Below are 20,205 nucleotides of genomic sequence, written 5' to 3'. Positions count from 1 at the left end.
CTTAATCATCTAGATTTTACAACATAGAGTAAGACACCTGCTATATACTGGTGGGGTGTTCCTGTCCTTAAAAATTAAAAAGTCAGTTAAAGGCTTCTCTAGAAGTCCATGCCATTTTACAAGCTGCAAGATACAAATTCATGAGTGAAGCACAACATCCATACAGCAGGTAGAGACTCTACCCCTCAAAAAGTCATCTAGTCCTAGGGTTAAAAGAGGTAAGAGTCATGAAAGCTAAGTTTCAAAAGGAAGTGGAGAAGGCTGATGAAAAATTTCCTTACCAGGCTATCTGACAAGGGTTAATATTAACAAACATTAACTAATAAGCTTGTGAAATGCACTATAAAGAGATCTCAGGGCCCCTTCTCTGCTGAAAAAACCCACAGTCAAGAACAGACTCATGATGAAACACAGAATGTGATTGGGGTGGGTGTCAGAGTTGACAGTCACTAAATAACAGCCATTTCCTACCTTTCTGTCTGGATGACCTGTAAGTACTGATATGGTTTGACTTCTTGGTGATATATTTTTATTTGAGCAATGCCAGGACTCCTTGCAAAGTTCCAGTGCACTGATCACTTCAGAAAAGCAGGCCAATGACAAAGAGTGAAAAAAGTTTTATTTTCTCTGTATCTTGCAACAAGTCAAGTGTAATTAATCCGTAGTATTTTCCCAAGTATAGTCTGACATAAAATATGAACAAAAGCATCTTTTTTCTGCATACACTGTCTTCCAAGTGCTAAGAAAAATGATTATAACAGACTAAGAACAAACCTACAGCATTCTTTTACTTTAGCTGGTTCCGATACAGAGGCATACTTTTTTATTTGAGAATCAACTCCCAGAGACTTAGCTAATTGCACAGCATTTGTATCATCACTGATTAGCGTCCCAAGAGCCACAAGCAGTCTAAAAATGGCTTCAAGATCTTGAACAACTTCCATAACAGTGCTGATTACTGATAAACATTGAGCTTTGCCCTCAACGTTGTTGACTTTATGTAAACATACAGCATAGTTCAATGTCAACGTGGCCAGCGCAATGTGGATGTTCTTATTATTGCCTGATTTCGTTTCTATTGCTTGTGTCATTATTTCATCCCTCTGCTCCATCATGAGCTTCTGGCCTGCATGGCTGACAAAACAATTGCAAAGAGCTCTAAGTGCCAACAGCTGGTTTGCTTGCTTTCCTTTAGGATTCAGAAATTTAAGGAGAAGGATGATAAATTGCACGTGCTCCTTTTCACTGCAGAAGTTTTCATTCACAGTGGGATGCCTGACAGACAATCTAAGAATGTCTAGAGCTGGAAAGACAATATCTGAGAAACAAAATAAAACAAAATGTTAGTATTAATACCACATTATATATGTAAATTTGTCAGTGAGTTTCTTTCAGACACAGACCTTCTTAGCCCTGCAGCTTTGCAAACAGCCAGTAACAGTTTCAAGCAGAAGCATAAATTGTTTGAAATTCATAAAGACAAATATTGACAAATCCATTCTAGCAATGCTTCAACTATCATAAAAAAAGCCATAATCCTTAATTTAGGATTAACATAGCGCTTTGCAGGAAATCTTAAAATCTTTTCTAAAATCTCTTATTGATAGCACTGAAGGCAAGCACAAGATATGATAACTAATCCAAAACTGTCTTTGAAAGCTAAAAGTTCAGTGACTGAACATCTCTACATAGACAGCATCTCCCTTTGTCCTCATTCCGTAATTTACAGTACAGTATATCTACAAAACAGGAAAATAAAATAAAAAGTATGTCCTCCACTGATGAGTTGGAAATCATTGTAAGGAAACGAAAGCTTAGCGTGTCCCTCCTTTCCCAAATTCTGACTATATCTGGCTCCTTGGATCTACTACTGGTATCCAATGCTTACAACAAAATCAAAGCTGAACCTGCCCAACTACTTATTGATGTTTTTCCTGCAGATGTGCAGAATCTTCAGAATTAATGCTTTGTACAATACAAAGAGCCTGAAAGGTATGACACTGGCCATCACCAGCTCCTCATTATGCAAAACACAGTTTGATTATGTGATATTATATAATTAGCACGAATTTTTAATACTAAAATGTTCTTCCTGTCAGTAAATCTTTAACTGTGATTTTAAGAAAGCAGTTCATTTTAACCATGCTTAGATATTTGTATATGCAAACAATTGTTTATTTCCAGAGTGTGCCGTAACAACCAAAATAGCTTTTCCACTCCATCAGCGCAGATAATACATTATTAAATGTAATTATATCACCTACACTTGCATTCTTCCAGAATGTCATTTCACTAATGCAGTTTTGATCATGTAGCCTAGCATCAGTAACTTCTTCTCTACCATATTAAATAGGAGCTACTTTTGATTTTTTTCCCCCCTAATTTATCTCCATAATTTCATCTCTCATTTGGTAACATCTTAGGATCCCAAGTTCACACTTCCTTACTCCCTAACAAGTCTCCCACCTTTTTGAGGATGGCCTTGCTAATGAAGTAATCATAACTGATTTTCATATCAAGTTTCTCCTTTATGTTTATTATTGTGCCAATAATATCTGACAACCAATCACCAAATTTGCCCCTGCAGCTGATCACTGCTGTTAGCACCTTTTAGTCATCTTCTGCTTTCTAATTGGGCTATTAAGTCTTTGGGACAGACTCAGTGTAACATACAGCATGACGAGACTTTTCTTTCATGGTGAAGTACTGATGACATGACGCATAAAATGATTGCAAGTGTTTACCTTCTGGCCAGTTAACTGCTCTCCATAAAGTCTGAAGTTGCTGTGCTGTAGGTGTTTCAGCAGAGGTGTTGCACATTGCAGACAGTAACTTTTCTAGGATTATCAAGTCATCTTCAGTAAGCCTATGTTCTTCAGCTGCACTGCCGTTAAGTTCCTTTAATTTCCCTGTAATACCAATAGAAGAGGCACACCTTTCTGGAAACAGAACCTCATAAATTGAGATCTCAAATGAAATGCTACAAAAGCACTTTATAAACAAGTAAGAACTATTGCAATTCAGGGGTTTTTGGGAGGTCAGATTTTTAAACACTCTTTCCAATTTGATAATTTTCTAATTTTAAGTTTTTAATTATCACAATGATTGCTACTATTAATTCCCCTTAAACAGTGCAACACGAAGATTGAGAATTTGTAGAAAAATTTCAAAAAATGCCTACATAGAGAGAAAAATCCAGAAAAGAATCATAAGAACATTAGAGCTTTCATAACTGAAATACAATTCCTTTTTGCTCTTTCTATTATTAGGCAGTAGAAACAATAAAGAGTCTATATGTTCTTAGTGCGATCCCAATTTTTGTATTTTTACTTAAGTCATGTGATCATGTTTTGCTTATGGCATGTGCTATATTCAAACTTCACTGTGATTTAAAAAACCGAGTATTGGATTACTGAAATGGATCTAGCATTAAGGATAGTTTTTTTTTAAAGCTCAGTTAGCCAAGTTACTTCAAAAAAATTTAAGAAAATATCCTTGATATTAAAACACTGACCCAGTATCTGCGTAGGATTGGCCTGGTCAAAGGTGACAGCATCCTTCTTTGGAAAATAAATATTTTCAACTTTAGCTGCAGCTGACTGGTAGGCACTCATTCCTACAGAAAGGCAATACAGAGCATTCAACAGTGTACCAAGGTGTCTGACATAGAATGATGTCCTAGAAGTAACTCTCTACTGCTGGATATTGCTCAGAAAAGTATGTTTTGAAAAAAATTGAATGTCTATGCAAATATCTGTCATTCCTTACATTATTTTTACATTCAAGGGTTAAAACTAAAAGCAGTATCTTCACAAATTGTTCTCCCCTCATGTAAAAATTTACAAGTTGACATTATTAAGAGTTATTTCTTATTTATGTGAACTAAATACACAGTCACTTATAGCAATAGCTATTGTAGTTAAGACATGAAAATGGCAAGGGTCTTTTTAGAAAAAAGATCCCTTCTGTCCCTGAAATCTTATGTTTTTATTATTTTCATAATGGAAGTGTTTGTATATGAGAAGATTTGAAGAAATGACCAAGTTATGGCACATGCAATAGTAGCCTGAAATCTCTTTTTTTGAAGAGCAACAAAAAGCTTTTATCATCACCTATAATGATTTCTTAAACTCACAGGTCGTTTAGTGGCTGATATTGTATAATGCCCATTAACTGTATCAGTTTCTCTGATCAACAACTATTAGGAGATCAATAATCCTCTCAAACAGATTATGATCATACATTTTAAAGCTTGTGTGCATGATTCCTGCATGTAAAGGAAGGCTCTGTTATCCCTATTTTATGAATAATTTCAGAGTATAAGCAGCTTCAATCTGCCCATTATTTTTAATAAAGTATGAATTTGCATCAATGCAGAATTCATGTCAGAGAGAAAAAACAAACCAAGAGATCAGGAACGTTTTTCATTGGCAGACATTGTCTCTTACCTGTAAACGGATCAACCCCACCCACTGGAGTTACTGCATTTGATGCTGAACCAGGAACATAGCGACCAGCACCTAAGAAAGATGTTAAGTTTTGAAACACCACCACCAGTAAAGAGGTAACTATTAGTTACCTAACTAAATACCGGTTACCCAACCTATTAGGTAACCTGTATTTAGTTACTAGTTTTCAAACATGACTGTTAAAAGGGATTATTCTGCACTAAAGGAACTACAAAGAAGCAGTCAACACTTCATTAAGGATTAAATCTATGCCTGTGCAAGGGTGGTGGTGATGACGGCATTCACAACCGAAATGAGCCACAGCTGGGAGACACTGTGTCATGGTCTCTGGCACCCACAGGTGAAGTGGGCCTCAGCACAGCAGATACCTTATCCATGACAAGCTCCAGCAGGAGGGCACACTGCAAAGCCCAGGCCTCGACTCTCTCTGTGCCTGGGCTATGAGTGGACTCTCCTGTGGGAGGTGAATTCTCTTGCACTGAGGCCTCAGTCTGCAGAGACCACAGAGTCACAAAAGCCAGGGAGGAGAGACAGGTGGAGACAGAAAGACTGTCAAGATGGGGAAGACTGAAGGCTGTGAATTTTGGTAACAGCACAAATGCTTCTGCTCTACCTGTGATCTGCAACTGCAGAACAGGCAGTGAGTGCACTGGTGAGGACAAACACCCAGCAGGGATGCATAAGAGCCAGCTGAGACTGCACGTCATGTCTGCAAAAAGGATAAAGGCAAGCAGCAGTGATGGGAAGCAGAGTCACTTCCTGCAGGGTAGGGAGGCCTGGTGACTTGGCAGGTGTCTGCTGGGGGCTAGGATTCAGGATGCCACAGAGACACTGCCAAGCCTTGCCTAGCCTTCAGACTGCTACCCTGCTACTCTTCCACATGGCCATCAATGGTTTTGCCAAGGACATCCTGGAGGATATCAAGAGTGATTAGAGAGTTCTGGGAGCAAGGATGAAGGATGCAGGTGGTTTATCTTTGACACTCTGAACGAAGCAAAAATGCTTGAATAGAAATGGACGCATCAAGTAGGTCAGCAACTCACTGCATGGCTTATTTTGCAGACAAGACTTTGGCACTGAGTGATTACAGGACCCTCTCTGAGGAGCAAGAGTTACTAATCAGGGATGGGATAAGTCTGCCAACACAGGGCTGGAACTGGGAATGTCTTTGCAAACAAGGTTGCTAAACTAGTGAGGGGGACTCTACAATAGCTATACCAGCGAGGATCAGAATCTAATACAGAGTGGATGGTATCAATAAAGATCATGTAAAATGTAAGTAAAAAATTAAAATAGAAAACTATCTCTATGAATATACATAATCTTGTGTTGTTCTTGCACATGAAGTCTGTCAAAACAAAAGGTTTAGGTCCTTACCATTCTGCTGTAGAGGGCAGAGTGACATGAGCCAGACCCGACAGCAGATGGCTCCCCTCTACTGAACAGTATGCTTTGCCAGTGGCAGAGCCCACCTTACCAGGCTGTTCCACACTACAGCCCCAGAGAACTGCAAGGAACAGCTGTCTGGGGATAAACATGGCATGCAACAGAACACGACTCAAATGCATATCTTAAGTGCTAGCCAGACAGATTATGGAATTTTAGGTTACCTGTAAATGGGTCCGCCCCAGGTATTGTACTCGATCCAGATGAAGAGCCCGGAACATAACGTCCAGCACCTGGTCAAAGAGTGAGAAAAGCAATGACTATTAAACACACCTTGATGTACAAGATGATCAAGAGCTACAATACTGAAGTCTGCCTAGGCAGACAATTCTATGAGGTTCAATAAGGCCAAATGCTGGGTCCTGCCCTTGTGTCACAACAACCCCCATGCAGAGCTACAGGCTGGGGGCAGCCCGGCAGAAAAGGACCTGGCAGTGCTGATCAACACCTGCCTGACTATGAGTCAGGAATGTGCCCAGGTGGCCAAGAAGGACAATGGTATCTTGGCTTTTATCCCAGCAGGACCAGGGCAGTGATTGTTCCTCTACACTCGGGCCTGGTGAGGCCATACCTCAAATCCTGTGAACAGTTCTGGGGCCCTCACGACAAAGAACACATTGAAGTGCTGGAGCAAGTCCAGAGAAGAGCAACAGAACTGGTGAAGGGTCTGGAGCACAGGTCTTATGTGAAGCAGCTGAAGGAACTGGGGGTGTTTAAGTTCCTGAAGGAAGCTGCAGGTGGACCTTACTGCTCTCTGCCACTATCTGAAAGGTATCAAGGTGGGGCTCAGTCTCTTCTCCCAGTAACAAGTGACAGGATGAGAAGAAATGGTCTCAAGCTGCACCAGGAGAGGCTTAGAGTAGATATCAGAAAAAAATTCTATACTGGAAGGGTGCTCAGGCATTGGAATAGGCTGCCCAGGGAAGTGGCTGAATCCTCATCCCTGGAAGCACCCAAAAAACTATGTGGATATGGCACCTGGTGATATGATTGATGGGCGAACATGGAAGTGGTTGGTTAATGGCTGAACTCAATATTCTTAGAGGTCTTCTCCAACTTTAATGATTCTATAATAGTGAGGTGGATTGAAAACTGACTGAACAACCACGACCAGAGGATGGTGATCAGTGGAACAACATCTGTTGGAAGCCAGCCTCTGGTGGTGTAGCCCAGGGGTCAGGATTGCATCCAGTCCTGTTCCACATCTTCGCTAAGGATGGTGTCAACATCAGTCAGAGTGCATCCCCAGCAAGTGTGCTGAAGACACAAAACTGGCAGGAGTATCTAATGTCATCATTTAAGTTTAAAATACTGACCTGTAAATGGATCTGAAAATTGGTTACTTGTACTCAACAGTGTTTGCCCCTTAGTGTTGTCCATAATAAACTTGGCCACCTGATCCAGAAACATAGGATTTAGATCATTCTTTTGCAGGAAGTTGTATGCGGTCAGCCAAGGATCATCAGTGATGTTATACGGCAGTTTGTAGGAAGGCCCATTTTCATTTACATCAATGGTGAAAACATAGTCATATTCCTTTAAGCACAATAAAAATAAAAAATAATTAGAAGTCTTCCAGGACTTTGGACATAAAAATATATTAAATGCAGTCTAACAGGGGACCAAACCTAAGCCTAAAAACTTAAAACACTGATACTTACAGAACATATCATTAATGCTATCCTGAGAGACTGCAAGTAAACATTTGCTGGTTTAGGGTAAACACTAAACATTACTTAGCAACAGCCAAAACATCAGTGTGTTATAACACTGTTGTTATACTATATCCAAAACACACAGCACTGTACCAGCTGCTAAGAAAAATATGAACTCTGTCCCAGCTAAAACCATGGCAGACTTAAACCTGTATTTTCCAGAACTCTCTGCTCAACAAGAGCAGAGTAAAACAATATATCATGATAATGTGTGTACACATGTATTACAAAATAAAGATGCATCAGGTCACTCTCATGGACACCTCTGTCTCCCTACAAAGCTATAGTGCAGTCAGATGCCTCAAGAAATTTCAGTCTTAAAAGCACACTTCTAATGCTATCAAATGATGATTTCCTAATGTTTCTTCAAAATCTGTGAGAGTGAAAATCAGTATCTCAGAGGTATTTCTTTCTCAGAGGTATGCTCAGAGGACCCTGACAGGCTTTTCTGTGTATATTTCAGTAAAGGAAACATTTTTCAGCTTACCTGTCTTTAGGTCAGCTTACCTGTCTTTAGGTTCAATAGTTACTATAGAGAAGGGGTAGAGAAGGCCTGGTACCTAACATTTTAGGTAAGCCTTGCATTATAAATTACAAAGTTCATTCCTTTGGGAAGGATATTAAAACTAACTTCTCAAGGTATTAGCAATAAATACAATAGAACTTGACAATTTCTCTACTAATAGTTTACCGTTCCCCAAAATAATTTGTGTCTCTTGGCTTGCTCATTTTACAAAACGCTCGTAAGCAATAAAGCAAATCATACTTATTTATACTTCTACCTCTGAGATCAAAAATAACAAAAAAGTACAAATACGTATTTTCTAAACTGTATTTTATCTGAACAAAGACTGATTACTTAGGAAATAATGAAACAAATTAAAGTTTGCATATACCTTTCCTTCAAATAAAACTTTTCCAGATGTTTGTTGCGTGGCTCCAGAAGAACCAACAACATCGCCAATCTTTATCCATCTTCCTTCACTAACACTCCATTGATATGCTTCTACTTTCCCATTATCTTTAATAAGCCGTGTCTGTCCATCTCTTGTTCCTGTAGAACAGGAGTTCGAACAATTTCAAGGATATGATTTACTTTAGGAGAAAAGAATATTCAAATGGTGCTCAGCATTAAAAATGAAAAAATAGTTCAACAACACTTGAAGTCACAGCACAGGAATTAAGTAGATACGTGTCATGGTTTAACCCCAGATGGCAACTAAGCACCACTCAGACACACTCAGTGCTCCCGTGGCTGGGATGCAGGAAAGAATCAGATGAACAGAAGTGAAAACTTCGGGGATTGAGATACAGTTAAAAACGTAAATCAAAAACTACATGCACAAGCAAAGCAAAGCAAGGAATTCATACATCACTTCCCACAGGTAGGCAGGTGTTCAGCTGTCTCCAGAGGAGCAGGGCTCCATCAGGCTCAACAGCTCCTTGGAAAGACAAACGCCAACATTCCAAACATCCCCCCCTTCCTTTTCCTTCCCCCTATATATATATATGCTGAGCATCATGCCATACAGTATAGGATATCCCTTGGGTCAGCTGTGGTCAGCTGTCCCAGCTGTGTCCCCTCCCAGCTCCTTGTGCACCCCCAGCCTCCTCACTGGTGGGGTGAGTGAGGAGCAGCAAAGGCCTTGGCTCTGTGTAAGCCCTGCTCAGCAGTAACAAAAACATTCCTGTGTCATCAACCCTGTTTCCAGCACAAATTCAAAACAGCCCCAAACTAGCTACTGTGGAGAAAATAGACTCTATCCCAGCAAAAACCAGACACAATACTACATCTCACAACAAGAATAGCAGCAATCTTAATGAGCATTTTACAATTATAGTAACAGTATCTGCCAACAGACTAAGTGGTCAAACCAACACTTAGGTCAAGTACTTCAGAAATTCATCATCTTCCCAGTGAGATGACAATTAAGAAAGGTGATATTCTCCCATAGTCTAACAAGATGCAAAGTTTCATACAGATATAAGATCTATGCCACTTCCTGATCACAGCCAAGGGCTGAAGTCACTGGTTACTTCACCTTGGAAAACAGTATTTGTCTGTTTAAGAATAATGTTTACTACTACTTCTACTGCATTCTCAAGAACTTCTCAAGTACCTAGAAAGGGTGAATTGAGCCCATCAAGACTATCTTTCAAGTCAACAGCTAAACCAGAAAATTTGCATCTACTACTTTTATTAGGAAAAAAATTGCAAATTCAGTATTCCTTTAGCAAATTACCTGTTTCGCGTACTCTTGGTACACCTGGCAGAACAGATCAAAAACATCTCAACCACACAGTAGCATCGATTCCACCTTTGTCTAAATTATCTCGTAAGAGAATAAAAAAATCCACAAAACCAAAAAACCTAGAGTCCTGCTTCCAAAAGAATCAGTGAAAGGGTAGTAGAGCAAAATTAAACTGTTTCCTTCAGTAACCTTATTGAAAGGGATTAAAGCCTTAAGTTTGGAAACTATCAGAAGTTTCAATACCTCAAACCAAGATTTGGAGGCACCTCTAACATGACAGAAATACAGTAACTTACCAGGATCCTTAAGGTGTTCTCTCCCAGGAAGGTCATCAGCATTGATATCTCCTAAATCACCAGTTTTAGGATCAATGGATGCTTGGGCAAGCTCATTTTCAAAAGCTTGAATCTCCTCAGCACTTGCTGTACGTTCCAAGGACTCTGTGAACACCCTTATAATTCCATCACTGAATGGAAAGAAAACATTCAAACAGAAGTACTATTTTAAACATCACAATGACTGCAGAAATTCTAATGGTGACTTCCACATCACATGAAACCACCACTATGTCTAACTACCCCTCCCAACTACTGTTATGAAAGGAATTCATTCTCATACTAAAACCACACAGAGAAGGAATCAAGCAGGTAACCCTATCTTCAGTATAATTTTAAAATCAAGATACAATATGCCTATCGAAAGGGTTCTTTTTACCGTGCTTGCTAAATTTATTCTCAAGTCTATTCATGCTTTACCACATTTCCAAAGAATTCGCTCTACCTCTGTGAACGACATAAAAAATCACTTTGGATGAAGTGTAGCACATGTTTAAATTTAACACACACACACTTTGATGGCTGTATTTTTAAATTTAAATGAAATTGACATCCAAAGTTATGCTGGCAATTTCTTCAAGGATTGTCAGATTCGGATCTACAAATATATTGTAAGTAAAACTTGGATACCTTGCACCAACTACGATGTCACCATTGTCTAACACACAGCAGCACCATACAGACTGAGCTGGGAGTCTGATTGTTTGAGCACATTCCCCTTGTTTCCAGATTCTAAGAGATCTATCCTCTCCAGTAGTTACAAAATCTGAAAATAAAAAGATAGAAAAAACTTTCGAAGTATTTTTTTTAGCATACTATGATACTAGATGCCATTCTGCAACTGGGTAGCTAAAAATTATAACAGTAAAAGAACCTTTATGCAATTTAGTACTCCTCTCAATTACAAGTAGAGAGCAAAAAGAAAGCCACTTTTCACTTGTCTTCTCAAAAAAACCGAAGTGCATGAATTGCAGATTAAGTGAATGAAACTGTGCCCAAGACGAAGAAAATCCCTTCCTCCCTTCAAGGGCTTAAACAATTTTGTAATCATCACTGTTTCATCTTGCACTATACTTGCACACTTTCACATTTGTTTTAAATTGAGTTTGGAAGGTAGGCCTGCTTTTTCAGAAAACACACACAAAGCACTTTCAAAAGTCTACAAACTCCTCAATGAGGAATTTTAAGGCATAGGAGATCTACAACATATGCATCAACTCATACACATGCACTTCACCTGTTGAACAAATGCGCAAGTGTCCCATACACCACACAAAGGTCACTGACTTGGAATTTCTTCTGCAACTGGCTCAACAGTTAGTTCTGAACCTCTAAACTGTAACTCTGAAAACAAATGTAATTAAGCCTCATACATAAAATTCTTAACCTAAGTACATATAATGCACGTTGTGGAAATACCTAAATTTACGTTATTTCAAACTGGCGTGCCACACATTACTATTTTACTACTCTGCAACAGTACTGAAATACAGGTGGCAGCTAAGACAATAGTTTTGCCTACTGCTTCATCTAAGTTTTACTTAAGCCTTCAATTAGCTCTAACCCAGGACCTTTTATCCCACAGAATGCCAGAGCAAGTCTGACAGTGGTGCAATCTGGAGTCAATCACAATATCTTCTTTTATCTATTTATTCTGGGTGTAAGAAAAAAATTAAATGCTACCTGAGTTCTTTAGTTGTGGCAGTGCCACAGAACATCAGAATATGCACCCTGACATTTCATTTCGAAGAATGTTGTCTAACAGTCAAAAAGGAATCCTACCTTTACATCGAGGGAAGACAGAGATGCTATATATATAATTTGTATGTCCATAATACACCTGCAGACACTCGCCAGAGATCTGCCATCTTCGAACACTAGCATCATTAGCACAGGAAAGGAACTCTGTTTCACTGAGAATTGCTAAACCTCTCACACAATCTTCATGTCCTTTACAAGAGGAAAAAAAATATTAATGCAGTTCTTGTCTCCTTTAGCAGTAGTATACCCCTTCTATATAGCTCAAATCTAAATCCAGGCAACAAAACTTTGTGGGAGCAGTTAGAAAAAATAAATTAATTACTCACAGTTCTCTGAAAAAAATCTTGTTTTTTTTAAAGTCATGTGGCTTCTGGGCCACAACTACTTTAGGATTTTAAAAATCCTACCTAAATATTGTTCAGTTTATCCATGCTTTTATAGGATTTTAATGTTTTTTCTCTTTTGACAAGAACAGATCACACCAGTGAAATGATATCAACTGCAGCAACATTTACCAGTGAATGTTCTTTCACATCTGCCTGCCTTCCACAGTTTTATAGTTTTGTCAGCGGAACCAGTCAACATTAATCCCTGTTCAGGAAGTATCTTCACTGCCCATATTGCAGCTGTGTGACCCTGCAAAAAACCCAACATTGTTAAGACTTGTCAGAATCAAATTCAGAGTACTTATATCATAATTATGTAGAGGAACTTCCTACCTGTAATGTCATCATACACCTGTCATTCAACCAGACTTTTGCTGTTGTATCCCATGATCCACTTAATAATGTGCCAAATTTCCCAGATGAAAGGCTGCAAACTGGAATGAACATTCAAGTCAGAACTGACAAGTACCCAGCCAAATCTTATGCCAGCAATTTCAAGAGATTCATTTAAGGGGATTTATTTGGTATTAATAGCATATTTAGTGTTGAGGAGTCTAGAGAAGAATTAAGTGAACTGTAGTTGCATTGCAAACTAGAAAGAAGCTCCTTAAAATTCTCCTAATTTTAGGTTAAAAACTTTGAAATGTTTTTGCCATTCATATTTTTAAATTTCCTCTTAAGCCACAGATCTCTTCTCTTGGACTAGAATATAATGACAAACAGATTAGACAACTAGTCAAGACACACAATTAATTCAAAGGTGCAGCTTTTATGAGAAGAAAAGTTTTATCAACAGGTATTAATTTATGTCTTCAAGAAGTTATTTCATACAAAAAATACTTAGCTCACCTTCTTGGAAGGCAAAATACTACCACCAAAAAACTGTGGTGACATTCAAAATTTAGTAAAAAGATAATCTTCAAATGTTCCAGTTACACAGTGTAAAGCTATATATTGAAAGCACCAATTAATATTAAATACCCATCTAAGTAACAAAATGGGCAGAGGAAGTTCATTTAGGAAGCTGACTTTTTCTACTTGTATCATCTTTGACAAAAAAAATTAAGCTTAATACATGAAGAACTGAACTAACTGCTTGATAAAAATGCAACTCTTGACAAAAGGGTAATCATTCTGTGAATTGCTGGGACAGAGAAAGTTCAAATACTCATCAGAATAAACTTGCAAGTCCTTGCAATGAATGGTCACTGCATAAATTAAGATTATAAAATCCTATGTGCAGAGGCCATAATTAAACACCTTGCTACATTATATTGATGCCTTTTCCTGGTCTTAAAATCAAGAGTCAAACACAGTTAGAAGGGAAAAAGGGGCTTTACCTTTGTATTTATTTTAAGGATCCTTAGGTGCACACATCCAGGTCGAATGCACCTTAATGCATACCACACAAAAGATCTGGTATGTCATTACAGGTCTTACTAATTAATATATCTATCGAAGATTCCCCAGTGAGAGGCTTGAATGAGCCCCCCTCCCCAAGGAACCTTCCCTTGGATGGGCATATTGATCTCTAATGATGAAGCTTCTAAAATGTTTAGTCTCCTAGCTTGACAAACAAGTCCAAGAACGTAGGCTAAAAAAAAACCACTAAGAAATACAGAAGTTGTAAAAAGGTATAAAAGGGGTATAAAAGAAAAGGCAAAAAGTCATCATGGCATCAATATACCAAATAAATCAAAACTGAGTTTCATAAATTCAACTTTATTTCCTTTCTAATAAATCACATTAACGTTTATGTAAAAACTCCAACATACAATTACTACATACCTGTGTTTTTATGACCTTTAAGGATGTAAAGAGGAGCTGGGTTGTCAACTGTGAAAATGCAAATATTATGATCATTGCCACCAGTTGCAATCAGCCCACGAGGATAGAGGTCACTTGGAGGTATGATGCACACACAAGATACAAAATTTGAGTGGCCACTCATACAATGCATCTCAGTAAAACCCCTGTTAAGACTTAAACATATGTGACAATCAGTTCAGAATCATGACAAAAACAGTACTTTATTTGAGTAAATTACAATTCCTGAATTAGTAACTATGCTTGGCTTGTGCTGAATAAATACTATGGACAGCCTAGAAAGAATGAAAAATTTAAGACAAAAATTACATCCCAGAATTCCTCCCCAGTACAGAAAACTTAAAGCTTTCCACTTATTTTTCAGTGCAATGATAGGCCTGGAAGAACTTTGTTTTTCCATGCTCACTGGCAAACACTATGCCAAATTTGATCAGGAATAGCTACAGTTTGTCTTTATGGCATCTTTTTCTGTCTGAAAACTCAAATGTATATCCAAGTACATGCTAAAGTAAGAGCACATAAATGAAGTTTACTGCCTGCCAAATGTATTCACTGGCTCTTCATTAGGAGCATTGTAGAGGAACAACAGTTAAACAGATTATAACTGACTCGAGCAGCACCCTTATTTCTTCACCCTGAGCCAACCTCAATGGTTACAGCACTAACTGGAAAAAGCTACTTATTCCCACAGAATAAACATGCAGGTTGTGGTGACGTGCACTTGTTTTGTTTTCCTGTGTTTGTTCCCCCACCCTCAAAAAACACAACCTATCATATGATATCATACTGTTATCCTTCACACCCTCATGTTTGGCAAGCTTGAAATATGTAAGGAAATCACGATACTCTTTTAAATACTAAAACATCTTCTCCCCTTAAAGTACCTAGAACAAATAAGGCAACATCTCTTCTTGGAAAAGCTGAATCAAAACAGCATACAGCAGTGTGCCTGAAACCCTGACTACTGTAGTCCCTGAGCCTTCAAAACAGAGAAGGAAATCAATAACAACATTATGACTCCAAAGAAGTTACTCATGTCTTCTTGCTCATAGAGTTCTCAAAAAATATGGGTTAGAATTAAAATTCCTTTTGTGATGCAAATTTCTGTGCAATTTAACAAGTTCTTTCCCTTGTGATGAGAGACTTAATAAGACCCACTTAATGAGATTAGTTTTTCTTCATTTCAATTACAGAGCTACAGAGATCAATACACATGTAAGCACTCAGCAAATCTACCAATTATTTCTATTTCACGTGAAGGCAACGGAAAGAATATTCATGCCCAGCAACTTCAGAACACAGTTCACAATATGAAACTATAGTCACAGGAGGAGATACATCCTGTGGCTTCCAGCAATACCAGCATCTCCACCACTGCTTAGCAGTACTGCTTCTGGTCAGGGCAATATGCTGAAAAATTCACTTTGTGAATTCAACTAGACAAATTCAGTACGAGACAACCCTGTGCAACATGAATATCAGAAAAATTAATGCTGGGCTGTTTTTTTCCTTTTTTAATGTCTTTATGTGTTTAATTTTTTGTAGTTTTTTGTTCACATTCCATTTTACGTTTAAAGAAGCTTGTTTAGCAAGGTTAAGAAAGGATGGGTTTTTTTAAACATTCAAAGCACACTGCCTTACTGTCAAAATCACGGTACTGTTACCTAGCAGGATTACTTTGGCACTGAATAGCATGAGGTGGAAACAACATCATTAATACCACCTAGAAAAAAGGATGCCTAGAACTACTGACCTTGTTAGCATCTCCAAAACACACTACAACATCAGTGTACAGCTACTGCGTAAAAACATACAACCTTCCCAAAAGCAGGCATGCAGGACTTGGGCCTGCTCAGCATGGAAAGGAGAAGGTTGCACGGAGACCTCACAGCAACCTTCCAGTATCTAAAGCAGCCTACAGGGAAGCTGGAAGGGGACTGTTCCTCATAGACTGTAGTCACAGGACAAGAACTAATGGGCACAAATTGAAAGAGGGAAAACTTAGGTTAGACTTTAGGAAGAAATTCTTCACTGTGAGGGTGATGAGGCACTGGAACAGGTTCCCCAGAGAAATTGTGGATACCCCATCCTCGGAAGTGCTCAAGACCAGGATGGATAGGCCTCTGAGCAAACTGTTCTGGTGAAAGTTGTCCCTACCCACGGCTGAGGGACTGGGACTAGATGATCTTGAAGGTACCTTCTAAACCCTTAACACGATTCTAGGCAAGTGACAATGCCAATCACGAACGCCTCCTGCGAACAGGCTCTCACCGCTCGCCACCTTCCCTGGCCCCGCCGATTCTGCCGTCAGCCACCGAGAAAGACTCGGCTGCTGAGACGAACTCGGCGGGGCATGGGCAGGGCACAGGCGGAGCCCCTGCGGCGGCATCTCCGCGCTCTCCTTCCTGCGGAGCGCCGGCCGGAGCGCTCGGCCCGGCCCGCCCAGCGCCGCGGCCCAGCACTCACCCGTCAGGGGCCCAGAGCCGCGCGGTTCTGTCCCGCGAGACGGACACGAAGCCACCCTCAGGAAAGAGGCCACGAGTGAGGCCCCGCACGTCCTGCCCGTGCCCCAGCAGGGAGCAGCGCAGCCGGAACGTGCTGCCCTCACCCGCCATGGCAGCAGCGCCGACCTGACACAGCACGGGCCCCACCGCCACCGGAAGCCGCGCCGGAAGTGCCGTCACAGGGCGCGCCGCCGGGCCAACGCGAGACTTCTTATCCCGGCAGGCACCGCGCTCCGCAGGTTGTCGTGTTCCGGCTCTTCTCTCGCGAAGCCCTCTGGGAGTCGTAGTCTTCGGTAGCGGGGACAGTCTGCAGCGAGATTTGTGGCCATCGCGATATCCCTGCGGGTGGTTGCCGCGATACGGCGGCGCTGCCTGGCGGCTGATGGCGGTCGAGGGCCGTGGTGAGGGGACGGGGCTCGCTGGGCGGTCGGGGTAACTGGCTCTCCTCTCCTCTCCTCTCCTCTCCTCTCCTCTCCTCTCCTCTCCTCTGCGGCTGGGACGGGCTCCTTGCGGGGGTGGCGAAAGCTGCCGGGGTTTGTCAGAGATAGCGCAGTTTGGGATCGTTGTAGTGACGGGTGAGGGCTTACGTACCGTTTGTAGATAACCGAAATGAGTATTTGCAGCAGTTGCTCGCTTCCAGTTTGTTTCATTAAAGATTTGCATTCAGATACTGAAATAATAAGTGCCACAAGAATAAGCTGAGGGCTCACTAAGCACTGAAAAGAGACTGCTGCCCCAGCTTACTCCTGGACGATACGTGGTCCTTCCTGAGCCCTGCCGCTGTCTTGTACCATCCAGTAAGGAAGTGCTTTGCGGATAACAAAAAAACAAAACCAACTCCCCTCAACTTATTTTAGTGAGAGTTATTTTTTAAAGAGTCGGTTTCTCATAGTTCAAGGACCTTGTGCAAATCAAAGGATGATTTCTCTTCTTGCCAGAGAGAAGTTAAAAAGCAAACGAATATGGCCAGCAGTAACAGACCTCCCACAGCTCGTTCTTCTTCAAGAGCAGGAGTAGGGCTGACCTCTTCATCAAGGCCTGCCTCGTCATCAAGGACTCCGTCAGCAGGCAGAATAGGAACAGCGGTATGTTAGAAAATGTCATTGATTATCATTGATTTTGATATATTTAGATTTTTGTCCTTTTTTTTTTGCTAATCTTTTCTTGTTTTTTTAGTACCATGAGTGAGGAGAAGTTCTTTTTTAGGAAGAATTTAGTATTTCAATTTTATATAAAGTTTTGCTAACCTTGTTTGGAGGGGGTCAGGGAGGTGCAGCATCCAGAGTTCACCTGGGAGACCTGAATAGCATTAACGTTGCAGATAGATGTAACAATGAACAGTTGCTCAAAGGTAATCCCTTGCTTTCTACAACAGACATTCGACTGAAGCTTTGCTTCCCTGAAGAGATGTAAATGCTGAAAGATTCCTACAGAAAGAGTATAGAGACTAACTGAAGTTTTTAATTGCTTTGGCAATTGCTTCAGGATAATAAAGTAATAACTCAGATTTGGTAGATTTTTTTTTTTTTTTTAATAGATGCCTCCTAGTACAGCAAGACCTGGTTCTCGTGGTGGTTCTTTGACTCCTGGAGGAGTCTTATCATCTCAGGTTAAAGTTGCAGACCGTCCAGTGACTCAGCAGGGATTAAGTGGAATAAAAACTGCAATGAAAGGTATTTTGTACTGAAAATAGCCATCAAGCTGTCTGCAAACATTTTGAAAGAATATTTAGGTTGTTATAGGAAAGCTTTTCATCACTGTATAAATTTCAGAGTGAAGAGCTGTGATTAAAAAGAGCAGCAAAAAGAAAGAGAAAATTAAAGCGTTCCTCTTATTGTCATTGCTCTTGACAACCAAAGAAGATAAACATTTTTCTGTAACTGAGCTGTCTTTAAAAATAATTCAAAAGAATAGAACAAGATTATTGTGTCTTCTTCCATCACTGCAGAATACTTGAAACACTCTATTATGTACTAACGATTCATATATTTGTATTAGTAATGTTTCTCTTCGCAGCAGTCTAAAAATATCTTCCTTTTTTTTAATGAGATAATATCTATTTAAGAACACTAGATTATATTAGTTGTAATTTTTTTGACTGTAAATTTTGCAGATTGTTTTCCTAATTTACAGTTCATCTAACTTAGGGGTTTTTTTAACAAAATATCATATTGTTCTCTTTTATCAGGTCCTCAGAGACAGATAATGGATAAAACATACTACCTTGGTGTGCTGAGGTACGTCTTAACAACACGTCTGTTTCTTTTCAGACACAGAGTTGAAGCTTGACAACAGCGTGCAATAGGTGGTGTTCACTTATAGTGAGCTGTTAGAAGAGTGCTGCTGTAAGAGTGAAAGTTATTTTGTATGTAGATATTCTGTAGGAAGAAAGGAAGTAGATTCCCTTGAGGTTTTGTAGTTAGGCTTGATAAATTAAATGCTCTCACACAGCATTAGTAAAGGGGGGGGTCAGTGATTCTGAGCTTCCACCTCTAATGTTTGTTAGGTCTGATAGCTCCATTTGTCAGAAGTAGCATTGCAAACTAAAGGTTTTTTATTGTACATTTCAGGTGGCTTACTTGGATTATGCATTCAGCTAGCAATGACAAACACAAGACCTTGTGCAAACTATTGCATGCAGGAGTTTTATCAGTTGATCATATTACAGTTTTGAATAACTAGTCCTAAAAGATGTCATTTTAAGTATGGATGATACCCACATTTTGTGAATTTATACTGTGGGTTTTTTCTGTCCACATCTGTTTTACCAGCAGAGACAAAAAGCTAATTAAAACATTTTATTTCATACCAAGGTTTTCCAGCAACTACTTAGGACTTTATCTGATACAACAATTTTGCTTTTTTCCACACTTGCCTCTTCTTAGAAATGCTGAGTTGAAACGAAGTGCAGTGTGAGAGATACTAATTTCAAATCTCCTAATGTAAAATATATTTTCTGTTCTGCCTGTGCTTTAGTTGTACATCCAAATGTTGATGATTCTTTTTTGTTTATTTTTTTTCAGAAGTAAAACAAATGAACTTACAACAGAAATTAACAAGCTGCAGGAAGAAGTAGAAATGTACAAGCAAGAGAAATCTGTCTATTTGTCCTATGAAAAACGGTGAGATGTATTGCAGTTAATGCAGTGCTAACTTTCTAAGTCAAAAGACTATTTTCAAGTATTGGGCAGGCTTCAAGGAATCAGTGAATAATTTTTTTTTTTATTATTTTATTTTTACATATACAAATCTTATAATTTGAAGTTTGACTTTTTGTTTCATATTTAGGGCAGAGGCTTTAGCTGGTGAAATCAAAGATTTTCAAGGTCAACTAGCAGACTACAACATGGTATGCTGCTGTCAAATTTTGATACTGAATGCTATCCCGTTTATTCTCTTACTTAACTTTGTACTGCTTTTGCCTCATTTGGAATCTTTTTTTTTTACATTTCTATGTAAAAATATACTGGTTAGCACCACCTTTATTCAGTTATTGGAAAGGAAAGAGAT

The 20,205-nt window shown here is 39.4% G+C and overlaps 2 protein-coding genes across 6 annotated transcripts in view; one reads left to right on the top strand and one right to left on the bottom strand.

The window, feature by feature from the left end:
• Nucleotides 1-602: 602 nt before the first annotated feature.
• Nucleotides 603-17,373, bottom strand: PLAA (phospholipase A2 activating protein). Of its 3 annotated transcripts, none has more exons than XM_042015298.1 (14): nucleotides 16,658-17,373; nucleotides 14,153-14,346; nucleotides 12,698-12,798; nucleotides 12,494-12,614; nucleotides 12,000-12,167; nucleotides 10,848-10,983; nucleotides 10,179-10,348; nucleotides 8,527-8,684; nucleotides 7,232-7,451; nucleotides 6,080-6,148; nucleotides 4,449-4,520; nucleotides 3,515-3,616; nucleotides 2,745-2,909; nucleotides 603-1,318 (listed from the first exon to the last, which is right to left on the bottom strand). In XM_042015298.1, exons 1-14 carry the CDS (start codon nucleotides 17,356-17,358, stop codon nucleotides 753-755), a joined length of 2,943 nt encoding a protein of 980 aa, XP_041871232.1. In that variant the 5' UTR covers nucleotides 17,359-17,373; the 3' UTR covers nucleotides 603-752. The 3 variants fall into 3 exon arrangements, with proteins under 3 accessions (XP_041871232.1, XP_041871233.1, XP_041871234.1); XM_042015299.1 differs by having other exon boundaries at nucleotides 14,153-14,337; XM_042015300.1 differs by lacking the exon at nucleotides 3,515-3,616.
• Nucleotides 17,008-20,205, top strand: part of IFT74 (intraflagellar transport 74) — a 36,831-nt gene continuing 33,633 nt past the window's right edge. For 2 of the 3 annotated variants that reach the window (XM_042015303.1, XM_042015301.1), the window contains exons 1-6: nucleotides 17,008-17,096; nucleotides 17,634-17,780; nucleotides 18,233-18,368; nucleotides 18,884-18,932; nucleotides 19,719-19,817; nucleotides 19,984-20,044. In XM_042015303.1, the coding sequence (XP_041871237.1) occupies nucleotides 17,658-17,780; nucleotides 18,233-18,368; nucleotides 18,884-18,932; nucleotides 19,719-19,817; nucleotides 19,984-20,044 (468 nt within the window). In that variant the 5' untranslated portion in view covers nucleotides 17,008-17,096; nucleotides 17,634-17,657. Of the gene's footprint in view, nucleotides 17,097-17,204; nucleotides 17,271-17,633; nucleotides 17,781-18,232; nucleotides 18,369-18,883; nucleotides 18,933-19,718; nucleotides 19,818-19,983; nucleotides 20,045-20,205 lie in introns of those variants that run through there. The other variant, XM_042015302.1, reaches the window with a different exon arrangement.

Source organism: Corvus kubaryi, unplaced genomic scaffold, assembly GCF_017639235.1.
Source record: "Corvus kubaryi isolate FWS band 111438036 unplaced genomic scaffold, C.kubaryi_AGA036_p1.0 split3-37296, whole genome shotgun sequence".
Classification (NCBI taxonomy): Eukaryota; Metazoa; Chordata; class Aves; order Passeriformes; family Corvidae; genus Corvus; species Corvus kubaryi.
This window is presented reverse-complemented; position numbering and strand designations above follow the sequence as displayed.